The 14,963-nt window shown below is 45.7% G+C and overlaps 1 protein-coding gene and 1 long non-coding RNA gene across 2 annotated transcripts in view; one reads left to right on the top strand and one right to left on the bottom strand.

Moving 5' to 3' along the window:
- Positions 1-521: 521 nt before the first annotated feature.
- The window catches only part of LOC142913310 (uncharacterized), a 32,783-nt gene continuing 18,341 nt past the window's right edge, over positions 522-14,963 (bottom strand). The window contains exons 4-7 of the mRNA XM_076060844.1: positions 12,328-12,442; positions 9,775-9,981; positions 1,326-2,542; positions 522-810 (exon numbers count right to left, since the gene is read on the bottom strand). Coding sequence (XP_075916959.1) covers positions 522-810; positions 1,326-2,542; positions 9,775-9,981; positions 12,328-12,442 — 1,828 coding nt within the window. The remainder of the gene's footprint in view (positions 811-1,325; positions 2,543-9,774; positions 9,982-12,327; positions 12,443-14,963) is intronic.
- On the top strand, positions 9,529-14,042 carry LOC142913278 (uncharacterized). The gene is made up of 3 exons (XR_012934596.1): positions 9,529-10,105; positions 10,593-10,726; positions 12,420-14,042. It is a non-coding gene; the product is annotated as an uncharacterized LOC142913278 (long non-coding RNA).

Below are 14,963 nucleotides of genomic sequence, written 5' to 3'. Positions count from 1 at the left end.
AGAGCCAGGCAGAACCGCTTGCCGTCACAGAGCCAGGCGGAACCGCTCGCGGTGACGTAGCCGCCACGGCGGTGCGACGTAACCGCGGCAACGTAAAACCACGGCGATGGAGCTGCCCGTGGCGACGTCACCACGTCGACGTGAGCCGCGCGCCGACACCGATTGGACCGTGGTGCTAGAGGCCCTCGCGTCGTAATGGAACCACGCTCGGTGAGCGAACCACGCTCGCGGTTACAGAACCACCACCACCGCCGCCCCCTCATATCGAGACTCGCAGGGCTCTAACCAGCACCATGCGCAGCGCACGATTGATTTTGTTTTAGTTTCATTTATTTTTGTTAATCGGGTACAACCGCAACGAACATAAAAAAAAAACATGAAAATATCTTAAAGTGAACGGGAACCGGACCGGCGCACGTGCCGAGCGGAAATTGAACGACGACAAACAGAAACGCGAGGCCGGCGGCCGGACCTCGGGCCGCGTGCTCGACCGCGGGGAGGGCACGGCCGAAGCCGGACTACTAGCGCAGTGGCCTCCGGCGCTCGCGCCAAGCTAAGTGTGCCCCATTCACCGCTCGCACGGTAAACGGGGCATCTCTCGTCTCTCGCGCGTGCGAGCGCCGCCGTCCGATGCGAGCGCCGGCTGGGAGGGGCGGCCCCGGCTCGCGCTCGGGGCGCCGGCTCGAGCGGAGGCCAGAGGGCGACTCGGCGCCGCGGCAGGGAGAGCCGGAGTCGAGGAGGGCGCCCGCGGCGCCGAGATTCTCCGCCAGGCCGAGGCCGACGACGGACGGCGGCGAGAACTCGGGACGGCTGGCGGGGCGATTCGCCGTCGATGTCCACCGAGGGGCCTGGCGATGTTTGGAAAGATAAAATGTCACTGTTCGATAACTTCCACGTGTTCGTTAAAGGAGAGCTGAAAAAACTGTCAGGTTTTCTTGCAGCGGCTGCGTACGCCGCTGCGATTTGTCTGGACGATGTTCATTTGAAATTGCCAGCCCCTTCTCTCGAGACGGGGGGGCGCATGTTTGAGCACACGGGTTGGCGAAAGGGAGGCCCAGGAGCGGTTCGGGCATGAGCCTCCATCGATGTGAAGGTCCCATTGTGGAGTTGAATCTTCATCTTCACATTTCACCTTCACTTCTTCGCTCTTCACCATCACTTCTTCACTCTTCACCATCACTTCTTCACATTTCACCTTCACCTCTTCATATTTCACCTCGATATCTTTAAAAGTGTCCAAGCTGGGATTTTCTTCCGGTTCTTGTTTCATGAGGGATGGGCTCATTGCGGCACTTTGACTTTCACAAGCTGATTTCAGACTCCACTCCTTGTTGATCTTCTGATGCTTATGTGTTGTCTGGTGTCCATGAAGAGTTGATGACTGTGAAAACGCCTTCCCACACACACTGCACTTGAAGGGTTTCTCTCCTGTGTGTGTTCTCTGGGGTGTTACAAGAGAAGATGAATGTGCAAACACCTTCCCACACACGCTGCACTTGAAGGGTTTCTCTCCCGTGTGTGTTCTCTGGTGTGTTACAAGAGCAGATGAAACTGAAAACGCCTTCCCACACACACTGCACTTGAAGGGTTTATCTCCTGTATGAGTTCTCTGGTGTACATGAAGATGTGGTGACTGTGCAAATGCCTTCCCACACACCCCGCACTTGAAGGGTTTTTCTCCCGTGTGTGTTCTCTGGTGTCTTTGAAGATTTGGTGACTGTGAAAACGCCTTCCCACACACACTGCACTTGAAGGTTTTCTCTCCCGTGTGTGTTCTCTGGTGTTTTACAAGAGTAGATGAATGTGCAAACGCCTTCCCACATACACTGCACTTGAAGGGTTTCTCTCCCGTGTGTGTTCTCTGGTGTGTTACAAGAGCAGATGAAACTGAAAACGCCTTCCCACACACACTGCACTTGAAGGGTTTATCTCCTGTGTGAGTTCTCTGGTGTACATGAAGATGTGGTGACTGTGCAAACGCCTTCCCACACACCCCGCACTTGAAGGGTTTTTCTCCCGTGTGTGTTCTCTGGTGTCTTTGAAGATTTGGTGACTGTGAAAACGCCTTCCCACACACACTGCACTTGAAGGGTTTCTCTCCCGTGTGTGTTCTCTGGTGTGTTACAAGAGCAGATGAAACTGAAAAGGCCTTCCCACACACACTGCACTTGAAGGGTTTATCTCCTGTGTGAGTTCTCTGGTGTACATGAAGATGTGGTGACTGTGCAAACGCCTTTCCACACACCCCGCACTTGAAGGGTTTCTCTCCCGTGTGTCTTCTCTGGTGTCTTTGAAGATTTGGTGACTGTGAAAACGCCTTCCCACACACACTGCACTTGAAGGTTTTCTCTCCCGTGTGTGTTCTCTGGTGTGTTACAAGAGTAGATGAACGTGAAAACGCCTTCCCACACACACTGCACTTGAAGGGTTTCTCCCCTGTGTGAGTTCTCTGGTGCAATGTCAAATGTTCAGTACGATCCGTGCTGTATGGACACCGGTCGCATTGATGCCTTTTTGCACCGAGCTGCACCGAGTGCCTTTGCTCCATCAGTAAAATTCTGCAGAGGAAGCGACAGCTGCAGAGAGAAAAAAATAATATCCACACCATCTACATGTCAGTATCGATGCACAGAGGAATGCATATATACAGTCACACGTGACTAACACGTCTATACTTATTCATATATTCATGTTATAGTGAAAAAGTGTCCCAAATTCATCACACGAGCTGTTATGGCACGCAATGAGGGCAAATGTCATAAACGTGCCTGGAAGCGCTCGTATCTTCAAAATGAATGTTAACCCAAAACTCCGAGCACACAATTTCGGCTGTCTGGCTTCAAAATGAATATTTATGAAAGCTAAATTCAGCTGACATAGCAAAGGGTGTTGAAAATAATACTATTTGTGTTATGCAGAAATGCATAAATTAATGTTCAATCGCAACTTAGAGGTGTGAAGCCAGGCACAGATGTCCTTGAATGCTGGGATGAACAGTTCCGACCAGCTGCACGTGTGCTGTGATAACTTCCCGACTACATTCTTAGAAAGAGTAGCAGAGGAAAACAAAAATAAACTACTGTTTTTATATAACCTCTGTGCTCAATTGAGTTAGACTTTACTGCAAATACAAACTTGACCCTGTCACACACTCAGAGGTGGAGCCAGGATTTTCAGGTAGGAGGGGCAACCCCTTCAACAATGAAAAATGATGAGTTAGTAAGTAAGGAGTTGTTAGTAGGGAGTTGTTAGTACATAAGGAGTTGTTAGTAGGGAGTTGTTAGTAAGTAGGGAGTTCGTAAGGAGTTGTTACTAAGGACTTGTCCCTTATATTCTTAGCTCTTTCGGTAAAGTCACGTTGAAGGGAAACAATAATAAAATAATAAATTTATAAAACAATAAAAATTCTCACGTTTTATATATTTTATATATTGAATATAAATTACTGCAGTCACGAAAGCTTTAAATCAAAATTTAGCTTGTGTTGCGCCCGAAACGTGATTTATTTTGTACCTACCACGTGATGACTTTAACCTGAAAGGACCAAAGAGCATCACGCTGAAGAATATTCTCCGTGTCTCTGGTGGACTGGAGTAGGCACGTGGCTCGTGGTCACAGCTGTGGGTGACAAGCGTGGCGGATGCGGCGTGCCCAGCCGACTTGGGGACAGATCTGGCTGAAATGAAGCTTTGTACATGACCCGCAGTGGTGAAGTATGGTCAAACAACCTCCTCCCCATTATCGCCATGGAGTTGGGGAAGCCTTCATCCATTGGTGGAATGAGATGGGCGGAGTTTATTTCTTCTGTATCAACGATATATTGAAATGACAAGAGGGACCTTGAAAGTGTTTCTCAGAGGGGAGAAACACCTTAGGCTTAAGTTTCAACGCGTACCATTGTAAAGTATTGTTCATTGTAAGAGCTGGCTAAGTGTACATGTAGAAGAATAAAAAAAGATTTCCCCCAAAAAAATATTGCTCAAAATGCCCCCCCCCCATATATTGCTATTCAAAATATTTAAACAAAAATAATTGCTATGCTATGTAAATAAAAATAACAATTTTCTAAACCTTGGCCACAATATGTGGACTTGTCTTCATGTAACAATGCATAGATTTCTGTTTATATGATTGTGGTTATGAAGAAAAAACAGAGCAACGTAATAGAATAACACTCTTAGACATTAAATTTCGATTTAAAGCTTTCGTGACTGCAATGATTCATCTTTGGTTCTTTCGGTAAAGTCACGTAGAGTGAGAATAAAATAATAAATTGATAAAATAACACAATATTCTCACGACGTTTCGGCCACAACACAAGCGGCCTTCATCAGGTGAAGGGACGAGACTGTCTGGTAGGACAGCGCTGGAGTGAAAGAGCCACGTTCAGATCACGGCCTTTGAGCTGTGTGAGAGGAACAAAGCGCCTTGACAAAGGAATTAGCATATAATTTAGCATTGAAATGGCTGAATGATTAGCTTGTGACTGGTCACAGAAATAGCTATGTTAAAAGTTAAAGCATACACATCCGCAGAGGCACCCCTTGATAAAGGAATTAGCATAGAATTTAGCATTGAAATAGCTAAGTTAAAGCATACACATCCGCAGAGGCACCCCTTGACAAAGGAATTAGCATAGAATTTAGCATTGAAATAGCTGAGTGATTAGCTTGTAACTGGTCACAGAAATAGCTACGTTAAAGTCAGAGCATACACATTCACCGAGGCACTTAGTACAAATCAAACAGGAGAATTTAGCATTGAAATAACTAGGCGAATTTAGCATTGAAATAACTGAGTGATTAGCTAGTGACTGGTCACAGAAATGACTATGTTGAAGTCAAGGCCTACACATCTGAGCTATTCACAGTACTCTATAGTGAACCAATAAAAAACTAAAATAAATTACCTTAATGTTATCAATAAACTCTATATTCTCCAATCAGCTAAGCTTCCAACAATAAGTCGTTATATATCACAATGCTATATGGCGAAAAAATGGGTGGATTCTTACCCTCAACTTTAGCACCACGGATAGCTACGGGCCCCGTTCAGACGGACGAGTTCATCCATGGTCGGAACAGAGGAGGGGGAGAGAGACAGCTGCGAGGCGCTATTATACTCCATGTTGTAAACCATACCATTAACCGTGGTGTGAGAGGTATTAAGAGTCAATGCTGGCGAAAGAGCTGCGGTCTGAAGGTCATCGTAAAAATAAATTAATTAAGAACAGAAATGGTTTAAAACATCTTTCCAGTTGTTACTAAGCCAGAATCCATCTCGGTTGAAATTGTCTCTGTGCTTGTATATGTGAATGGCCTCATGAACGAATCATGGTAGCCGGTTGGTTTGCAAAGAACCTCCGTCTTGGAGAAGTCAATGTCATGTGAGCCCACTGAATTATAACAGTGATCTGCCACGGCAGAGGAGTTCGTCCTACCGTGTTTCAAGTCTGCTTTATGTTCGCGGATGCGGTCCGAGATATGTCGTTTGGTTTCTCCAATGTAGCTACTACCACAGAGGCACTTTAGTTTGTAAACGCCCGGGTACTGTATGTCTGGAACAGCGTCTTTTACAGATGGAACTAAATCACGGATTTTATGTACCGTGTTGAATCGGACCTGGATCTTGTGTTTATTCAGGATTTTGGAGATATTTTTAGTGACCCCTGCAATGTAGGGTAAGGTGATGGTTTTGAGTGGCTCCACAAGAGGATCCTTCTTCATGACTGGAGTGATGGCTTTGCGGATTGTGTAGTCGGAGTAACCATTAGCCCTGAGAGCCTGGTGTACGTGCTTGAGTTCACTGGTAATGTGTTCCTGGTCGGAAATGCATTGGGCTCTATGGTATAGAGTCTTGATGAGGGAGTTCTTCTGGGATGGATGGTGGTGGGAATCCGGTTTCAAGTAAGCATCTGTATGGATAGCTTTCCTGTAGACAGAGTGGCTCATTGAACCATCATGTCTCCTTTTAATTAAGACATCCAAAAAGGGTAGTTTGCCATCTTTTTCGACCTCCATGGTAAATCTGATGGCTGGGTGTATGGAATTGATGTGGTCGCGGAATTGGTCTAGAGCAGGCTGGCCATGTGGCCAGATGACAAAGGTGTCATCAACGTACCTCTTCCATAAGGTCGGGCGTAGAGTGGCAGTCTGGATGGCGTCAGTTTCAAATTTTTCCATGAATACGTTGGCTACAACCGGAGATAGGGGGGAGCCCATTGGGGTGCCCTCAGTTTGTAGAAAGTTCCATTCCGTGATTTAGTTCCATCTGTAAAAGATGCTGTTCCAGACATACAGTACCCGGGCGTTTACAAACTAAAGTGCCTCTGTGGTAGTAGCTACATTGGAGAAACCAAACGACATATCTCGGACCGCATCCGCGAACATAAAGCAGACTTGAAACACGGTAGGACGAACTCCTCTGCCGTGGCAGATCACTGTTATAATTCAGTGGGCTCACATGACATTGACTTCTCCAAGACGGAGGTTCTTTGCAAACCAACCGGCTACCATGAGAGATTCGTTCATGAGGCCATTCACATATACAAGCACAGAGACAATTTCAACCGAGAAGATGGATTCTGGCTTAGTAACCACTGGAAAGATGTTTTAAACCATTTCTGTTCTTAATTTATTTATTTTTACGATGACCTTCAGACCGCAGCTCTTTCGCCAGCATTGACTCTTAATACCTCTCACACCACGGTTAATGGTATAGTTTACAACATGGAGTATAATAGCGCCTCGCAGCTGTCTTTCTCCCCCTCCTCTGTTCCGACCATGGATGAACTCGTCCGTCTGAACGGGGCCCGTAGCTATCCGTGGTGCTAAAGTTGAGGGTAAGAATCCACCCATTTTTTCGCCATATAGCATTGTGATATATAACGACTTATTGTTGGAAGCTTAGCTGATTGGAGAATATAGAGTTTATTGATAACATTAAGGTAATTTATATTTTAGTTTTTTATTGGTTCACTATATAGTACTGTGAATAGCTCAGATGTGTAGGCCTTGACTTCAACATAGTCATTTCTGTGACCAGTCACTAGCTAATCACTCAGTTATTTCAATGCTAAATTCGCCTAGTTATTTCAATGCTAAATTCTCCTGTTTGATTTGTACTAAGTGCCTCGGTGAATGTGTATGCTCTGACTTTAACGTAGCTATTTCTGTAACCAGTTACAAGCTAATCACTCAGCTATTTCAATGCTAAATTCTATGCTAATTCCTTTGTCAAGGGGTGCCTCTGCGGATGTGTATACTTTAACTTAGCTATTTCAATACTAAATTCTATGCTAATTCCTTTATCAATGGGTGCCTCTGCGGATGTGTATGCTTTAACTTTTAACATAGCAATTTCTGTGACCAGTCACAAGCTAATCACTCAGCCATTTCAATGCTAAATTATATGCTAATTCCTTTGTCAAGGCGCTTTGTTCCTCTCACACAGCTTAAAGGTCATGATCTGAACGTGGCTCTCTCACTCCAGTGCTGTCCTACCAGACAGTCTCGTCCCTTCACCTGATGAAGGCCGCTTGTGTTGTGGCTGAAACGTCGTGAGAATATTATTGTGTTATTTTATTTTATCAATTTATTATTTTATTCTCATTCTACGTGACTTTACCGAAAGAACCAAAGAAGATGACTCTTAGACATTATTGTTAAAAAATAACATGGAAACGATTCCCGTTGCGGCTTCCGACGTTCAGATGGAGTCGATTCCCGTTGCGGCTTCCAACCTTCAGATTGAGTCGATTCCCGTTGCCGCTTCCAACGTTCAGATAGAGTCGATTCCCGTTGCGGCTTCCGACGTTCAGATGGAGTCGATTCCCGTTGCGGCTTCCGACGTTTTAGATGGAGTCGATTCCCGTTGTTGATAACATGGGAATCGATTGTTGGCGAATGGAGCTCGTGGAATCGATTTTCAATGGGGGGGGGGGGGGGGATAAAGCGGGAATCGAGATGGTGGTAGTGATTATAGCTGATGGAATCGATTACCATTGGGATAATATTGGTGGAGTTATAGTATTGTTACTGCTCCTCTGTTTAAATATAATTTACGTGCAAACTTTGCCGACTACACACTTATCGAAACAATGCTCTCCATAACTTTTACCCCGGGGTTTAAATATTGTTTTGTGATCATAAAAACCCCGAAAGAGCGGGAAACATTGAACGGCCTGCTCACTGATTGGTCCAAGCGGCACCCGGCCACCTCCCACCATCGCCTTCTCCTTTTGGACGCTGCCTTCAGCAGCGTTGCGCTCCTATTGGCTCAGCAAACGCGGACCACGATTCGCGTTTCGTAATCATAGCTCGACACGATTCAGGACGAGAAGGAAACGAAACAACGGAATCGCGTTTGAGTAAAAAAACATTTTATTTAAATATGGTACGTCAACAATAAAACTTTTATTTTTTTACATTTATTTACAACGCGCGAATGCCAACGCGAGTTTTATTGTTGATGTTGAGTTTTGTAATTTCGTACTTTAAAAAAAAGTTTTCCTCAAAGTCGCTCCGCCTCAGAGCCAATCAGATTTGGCGTCTCCCTTCCCACGTGACGCGAAGTTTTTTTTGTTTTCCCGCCAATTTGTTTTGGCTCCTCCCCTTCACCCACCGCCATTTTTTAATTCGAGAGGGGGGTGCAGACGCCGGAAAATTGATTTTTGTTGATCAATTAACGACGACGACGACCCGCTAGGAGTGTGAGGTCACTACTTTTGAGAGAAAACGTGAGGTAAAGAATGTCCTCTAACATCCAGTCCGTGATTTGCAGATGATTTGCAGGTGCAGTGTTGAGTCTATTGTGCAGTGTTGAGTCTATGGTGTAGTGTTGAGTCTATGGTGCAGTGCTGAGTCTATGTGTAGTGTTGAGTCTATGGTGCAGTGCTGAGTCTATGGGCAGTGTTGAGTCTATGGTGCAGTGTTGAATCTATGGGGCAGTGTTGAGTCTATGGGGCAGTGTTGAATCTATGTTGCAGTGTTGAATCTATGGTGCAGTGTTGAATCTATGGTGCAGTGCTGAGTCTATGGTGCAGTGTTGAGTCTGGTGCAGTGTTGAGTCTATGGGTAGTGTTGAGTCTATGGTGCAGTGTTGAGTCTATGGTGCAGTGTTGAGTCTATGGTGCAGTGTTGAGTCTATGGTGCAGTGTTGAGTCTATGGGCAGTGTTCAGTCTATGGGCAGTGCTGAGTCTATGGTGCAGTGTTGAGTCTATGGGTAGTGTTGGTTTTTCTCACACCAGATAACCCTCGAAACTCCGTTTGGTACAGGACCTTCCAGACTGTGCGTGTCCCCGTTTATTGCTGTGCAGACGTTTGTCAGAAGTGACAGACTGAACTGTTTAATTTTTAACACGTAGGCTTTGGCGATAAATATCATCCATAATAGAGGTTGGTGGCGGGTTTAACATTAATATATTTACGCGATCTAACCCCCAAAAAACCTCTGTTATGGATTAATTGTTTTAACCAAATATTTCAAGTCACTAAAAGGTGTCCGCTTTTAATGATGCTTGCCGCCCAACATTTTTTTCCCGTATTCAGGAGCTGTCAAGGGTGACAACAGGAGTCGTGCCATTTCCCATCGCCGGTTTTTAAACTACCCATCGAGCTACGAGCTACGAGCCCCGGGATCTCTTTTACGTCGGAAAGGAGAAGGCACGACGTTTCTCGAGTGATCTTTAACAAGAGAGCCCGGGCGGACTTGTCCATTGCAAAAGCATTCGCACGACGACTTCTTTTCCCCCAAATTGCCCCGTATTTTCTCGCCCGGTCGATGTCGCACATCGTAGACAATCGGGCCTTTCGCAGAGCGTTGGCGGGGAGACGCTCCGCTCCTCCGACGTCCCACTTCGACTGGATCCCGCGACCGTTGGCCTCGGAGATGCACGCCGAAGCGGCCAGGCTGCTGTCGTTCTCCGAGGGGTGGCCGGAGTCGTCCCCCGTATGGCCCGCGGGCTTGGCGCGGGCCGGACTCTACCGCATGGGACCCAGCGACCTGGTGGCCTGTTTCCACTGCGGCGGGACGATGCATCACTGGGAGGCGGGAGACGACCCCGCTCGGGAGCACGCCAGGCACTTCCCTGCCTGCGCTTTCACGGTGGGTGACGCCAGCGAGGGCGCCGGTAACGTCCTGACGCTCGTTTGGGGCAAGGCTGGGTCCTTCCTAAAACTAATGCAGGGTGCTTCTGAAAATTTGCAACAATGCCACAACGGAATGTGCCTCCGGGCTCTGGGTACCATCTGGAGAGGATTCCAGGCATGTTTCGAAAACGATGGCGAACAAGTGGAGACTCTCTGACTTTGTGACTCTATTGGCATACATTTGTGGTCATATTTTTGTTCAATTAAAAACAATTGTCCCAAATAAGTGTGAACATTTTTTTTAAGCACCCTGTGCTAAACAATTATTCTTAACCTGGTGAGGGCCCAACTGAGCTGCGATGACATAGCTATTTGTTTCAGATGCCGACCCTCTCCATCACACAAAGCAGCGACATAGCTCAACGAAGTGGGCTCACCATCGTCGCGTGGACATTTATATTTGCCGAATACCTTTACACGTGACCTGTATTCTAAATGTGTAGGGGAGAAACCGGAGGTCCCGGAGAAAAATCCACGCGACCATGGGGGGAGAGAGAGAGAGAGAGACACGCAAACTCCAAATAGGCAGCAGCAGGTGTCAGGGTTGGGATCGAGCCCATGACCTCCTGCATACCAGGTGAGGTCGTTAACATCTCCTAGCTACCACTGCGCCCTTGTGGATGAGTCTCAATTCTTCAATGCTTTGTGCCTATAACCATGTTCCTGTGATAAGACTTTCCTGCTCCCGCGCAGAAGAGTCGGCTCATTTGACAGCAGAGCCACGACAACAAAATCAATTAAACTCTGCCCACTGTTGTAAAGACATTGCAACTGCTGTGCTGTAAAGGCGATCACGTGGATTTCGGATTAACCGGGGCAACATATTTGTTCGGTTTAAGCACCGCGTGACTTGTAATAAAAATTTCCAAGAATTACCAATGTTGTATAAACTGTTTTTAGATTATTTGAATATCCACAAGTTTTTAATCTCCGTCAAAATTTCAGGTGTGCGGTTCATCTGCAAATTGAACAAACCAATAATCCAGAGTCTACTGTAATTCAAATCAAGATTCTACTGTGATGTTATTTTCTCTATAATTTCCCCCACCCCCATACTATTTGGTGGGGTATTCATAACTGGATCACCCTGTGCTTATACCGTTGATTCCAGATGACCTCGTTCAAAAATAAAAGCCTCTTATGGATGATATTGGACGTGAAAGCCTACGTGTTAAAAAAAATATGACTTGATGTTAACACACTTCTTTGGTTTTTTCGGAAAAGTCACGTAGGTAAAATAAAATAAATGAAAACTAAATTAAATCACGACGTTTCGGAGACAACACAAGCTTTCGTCTTGAGGTGGAACAGACAGCAAAATTAGCTGTATCAAGTGAACAGCTCTAGGACACACGAGATTATTTAGAGGTTAACGAGGGGGAGGAGCCAGGAAGGGGGCTAAGTTAAGCCGCCTTTTGTTATGCTGCAGGGGGTTCAGGGGGAGGGTGATGGCGTGCTGCACGAGAGCGAGTACAATCCTGGTAGAAACGGAAATGGCTGAATAATTATAAGCCAGCTAAAGTTTGACTTGGAATATATAATCTCGTGTGTCCCAGAGCTGTTCACTTGATACAGCTAATTTTGCTGCGTCTGTTCCACCTGAAGACGGAAGCTTGTGTTGCCTCCGAACGTCGTGATTTAATTTAGTGGTTTTCATTTATTTTATTTTATCTACGTGACTTTACCGAAAAAACCAAAGAGTATAAAAACTTGCAGTCACAAAAGCTTCAAATCTAGAATTAATGTTAACAATCGATGAAACAAATCAAACTTTACTTACACACCGCGATTCGTGTGTGAAAGTGCTTTACAAGACAAATGAACAGCGACCGACATAATTCAAACAAGAGTAAGGTTATCTACATCATGAGACCTGCTTTGCCAGAAACAAAATATAAGAATAGGTTTTTTCCCCTCTGGTGTGGGCCAATCAGTTTCAAGGACAATGCATATATTATCAGTGTATTTTTTTTTCATTCTGAGTATTGTGGTTAATGCAGACATGATTCCTCGTTAATACGTAAACAAAAGTTACGTGACGAACTAAAAGCCCTAATCAAAAGGCCAGTCTAAAAAGGTTTTGTTTTGAAGATGTCGTTTAAAAAAAATGATTATAATGCCCTCACGGCTTCCTGGGGAGCCGTTCCAAAGGGCGGGGAAATTCGATGAGCTCATTGCGTCGTCGTCGCCATTGATGCTGTCGTTGTAGTCGTCATCGTCACCATTGTCGTCGTTGCGTTTGTCCCTGGGTGGTGCCTTTTTTCCCGCAGGCCCCGTTGCCGCCAGCTCCGCGCTGAGTCCAGAGATGCGTTCGTTCGGGGCGCGACTCAGATCCTTCGCTAGATGGCCGCATACCGCCAATGTGTCCCCGCATGAGCTGGCGTACGCAGGCTTCTACTATTCCGGTACGGTTTGTGCTGCTGCTGTTACGTAGAAGTGGGTGGAGGCCTTCCCCGGCGCTGTAGTCTGCCCTCGTGTAGTGGGGAGAGGGGTGGCACTTGGGGGGCAAGCGCCATGGTGGCTAGGAGATGTTGACTACCTCGCCTGGAAGACAGGAGGTAGTGGGTTCCATTCTGACCCTGACGCCTGATGTATATTTGGAATTTCCGTGCCTCTGTCCCCATGGTCACGTGGATTTTGTCTGCCGGTCCTCCGGTTTTTTCCTTACACATTTAGAAACACGCGTTTAGAGTATTTGGCTGAATTTAAATTACCACGCGATAAGCCACTTCGTTGAGCTATCGTTTGTGATAGCCAGGTGGTCACTTCTGAAGAAGAGCTAAAAAGCAACTCAATGGTCCTAACACCTGGCATCATAAAATCGTTTAAATGTTGGTTAATAGTTTTGGTCAAACACCTGAGGGAGGTCAGAATCAGAATATTTATCTATACTGGAGGAATCTATTGAGCTGCAAAGCTCTTTTTCGCATGATGCCCAGTCGGGGCACGGGGGTAAGAACGTAACGGCAACGAACAGTTTACAACTAACACGATAGGAGTGCAAAGTCCAAAGAAAGGCAAACGAATCGCCTAAACTCAGACAAATACAACAAACTAAACCATCCCCCACCCTACCAGGCAAAGCCCTATAGCGGGCAGGGGTCGTTCGCCCGGTGCGCACAAACACATCGACTTATACACATGGACGCACACACGCACACATCGATTTACATACATCGACCCACGCACATACACATCGTCTTGCGCGCACACGGTCCGTACCGGGTGCGGTGGTCATCCGCCGTCTCCCGGCACGAAGGGGCTCGTTTGGTCATACAGGCGTGGTGTGCGTGGCATGATGTGCGTTAGTTTAATGCGTTGGGAGGCTTTCATGACCAATATCATCGATAGCACAGGTGTTTTTGTTGTTTGGGTTAGTTCGCGTAAATATAAATGTGGTGTCGTTAAACCCGCCGCCACCCGATACGGCCAATTATAAGGTTTGTCACGTTAACAGAACGTGCTAATTTTATCTAAGTTAAAAAACCTGTATTGTAGATAATGTGTGTTGATTACCCTATGAATAACTCAATCGGTAATGGATACCCATTGTAATTTATATGCACGCATTAACCCTCCACCATGCCCCCCTTATGACCTTCGCACGTGATTGGCTCGCAAGTGACTCCATCACATTTATCCCCTCTATTTAAGACCGAGGCGGGAGGATTTCTCCACAACTCTGGCCGTTGCCTTATGATGCTGATATAATTACCGATAATACGTCACGGTACTCAAATTTGTAAACGTCGTTGCGGATTTACTCTCCAACACACCGGGTGTGCTGAACCAGTAACTAATTGGCACGTTTTGTTTACGTGACAACAGAGAGTTGTTGGTGGAATCCTCCTCCTGTTTCGGTCTTAAATAGAGGTGGGGATAGATGTGATGTCATCACGTGTGAGCCAATCAGGTGCGATGACGAGAGGGACGGGGGGTCAATGCTACCCTGGCAGACTTTTTATTAATTGTAGTTTTTTTTATGTAAATTGGTACATTGTCCTTTAAATTTTTGCCATTTGTAAAAAAATATTAATTTCCTAATTTTCATAAAAGTATCAAATCATTATTTGTTTATTGCAGCCTTGCATCATTAAAATCAAATTTCATGTCATAACATTGTCCATAAGTGACACAAACATCCTTTGACACATTTGAGGGATCTGTCTGAGAGCAATTTGACACTTTGCAGATGAGCAAGTGGTTCACATGGACTCTGTTCATATACACAGGATTCTTCTTTCATATCGCGTTAGAATAAAGCAACAGGACTACAAATGTATGTTTAGCATTGTAAGCCATGACATTCCATCCGAGGTGGTAGCTGTGTGGAGTCTGCTTGTTCCACCAGAATACAATTGTTGTATTGGGGCAGTCATCAGTGATATTGTTTGCACCTCACTACATTCACAGTTTGTTAAGTCCTTGATCTTCTATTCATGGGCAGAAATGGGCAGCTCGATGGGTTGCATTTAGACTAAAATGGGTAAGATATTTTTTTCATAATTAGATTTTGTAGTCATTGGTAACAGAACTGAAATAACAAACTTGCGAGCCTTGGCAACTTACTTTAATCTCATCTGGCCAGTCAGAGTCAAACCCAAGATGTCAAGTAGTAGCCGATCCGGTGCTTGGGCAAAGGCAAAGCAATGTCCCAATGAGACAACCTGCCGCCACCACCACCACTTTTTCTGTTAATCACCGACTGACTTTATCATCGCACGGTGAAAGGTCAGTGTTGTAAAAAATATTCAAGCATTTTTTTCGCATTTCACATCATTAATGGTTCTCCATCGTTATATATCAATAGTGGA

This window comes from Petromyzon marinus, unplaced genomic scaffold (genome assembly GCF_048934315.1).
Source record: "Petromyzon marinus isolate PM22_M1 ecotype Great Lakes invasive population unplaced genomic scaffold, UKy_Petmar_22M1.pri1.0 PM_G_Scaffold_24, whole genome shotgun sequence".
In the NCBI taxonomy this organism is placed as follows: Eukaryota; Metazoa; Chordata; class Hyperoartia; order Petromyzontiformes; family Petromyzontidae; genus Petromyzon; species Petromyzon marinus.
This window is presented reverse-complemented; position numbering and strand designations above follow the sequence as displayed.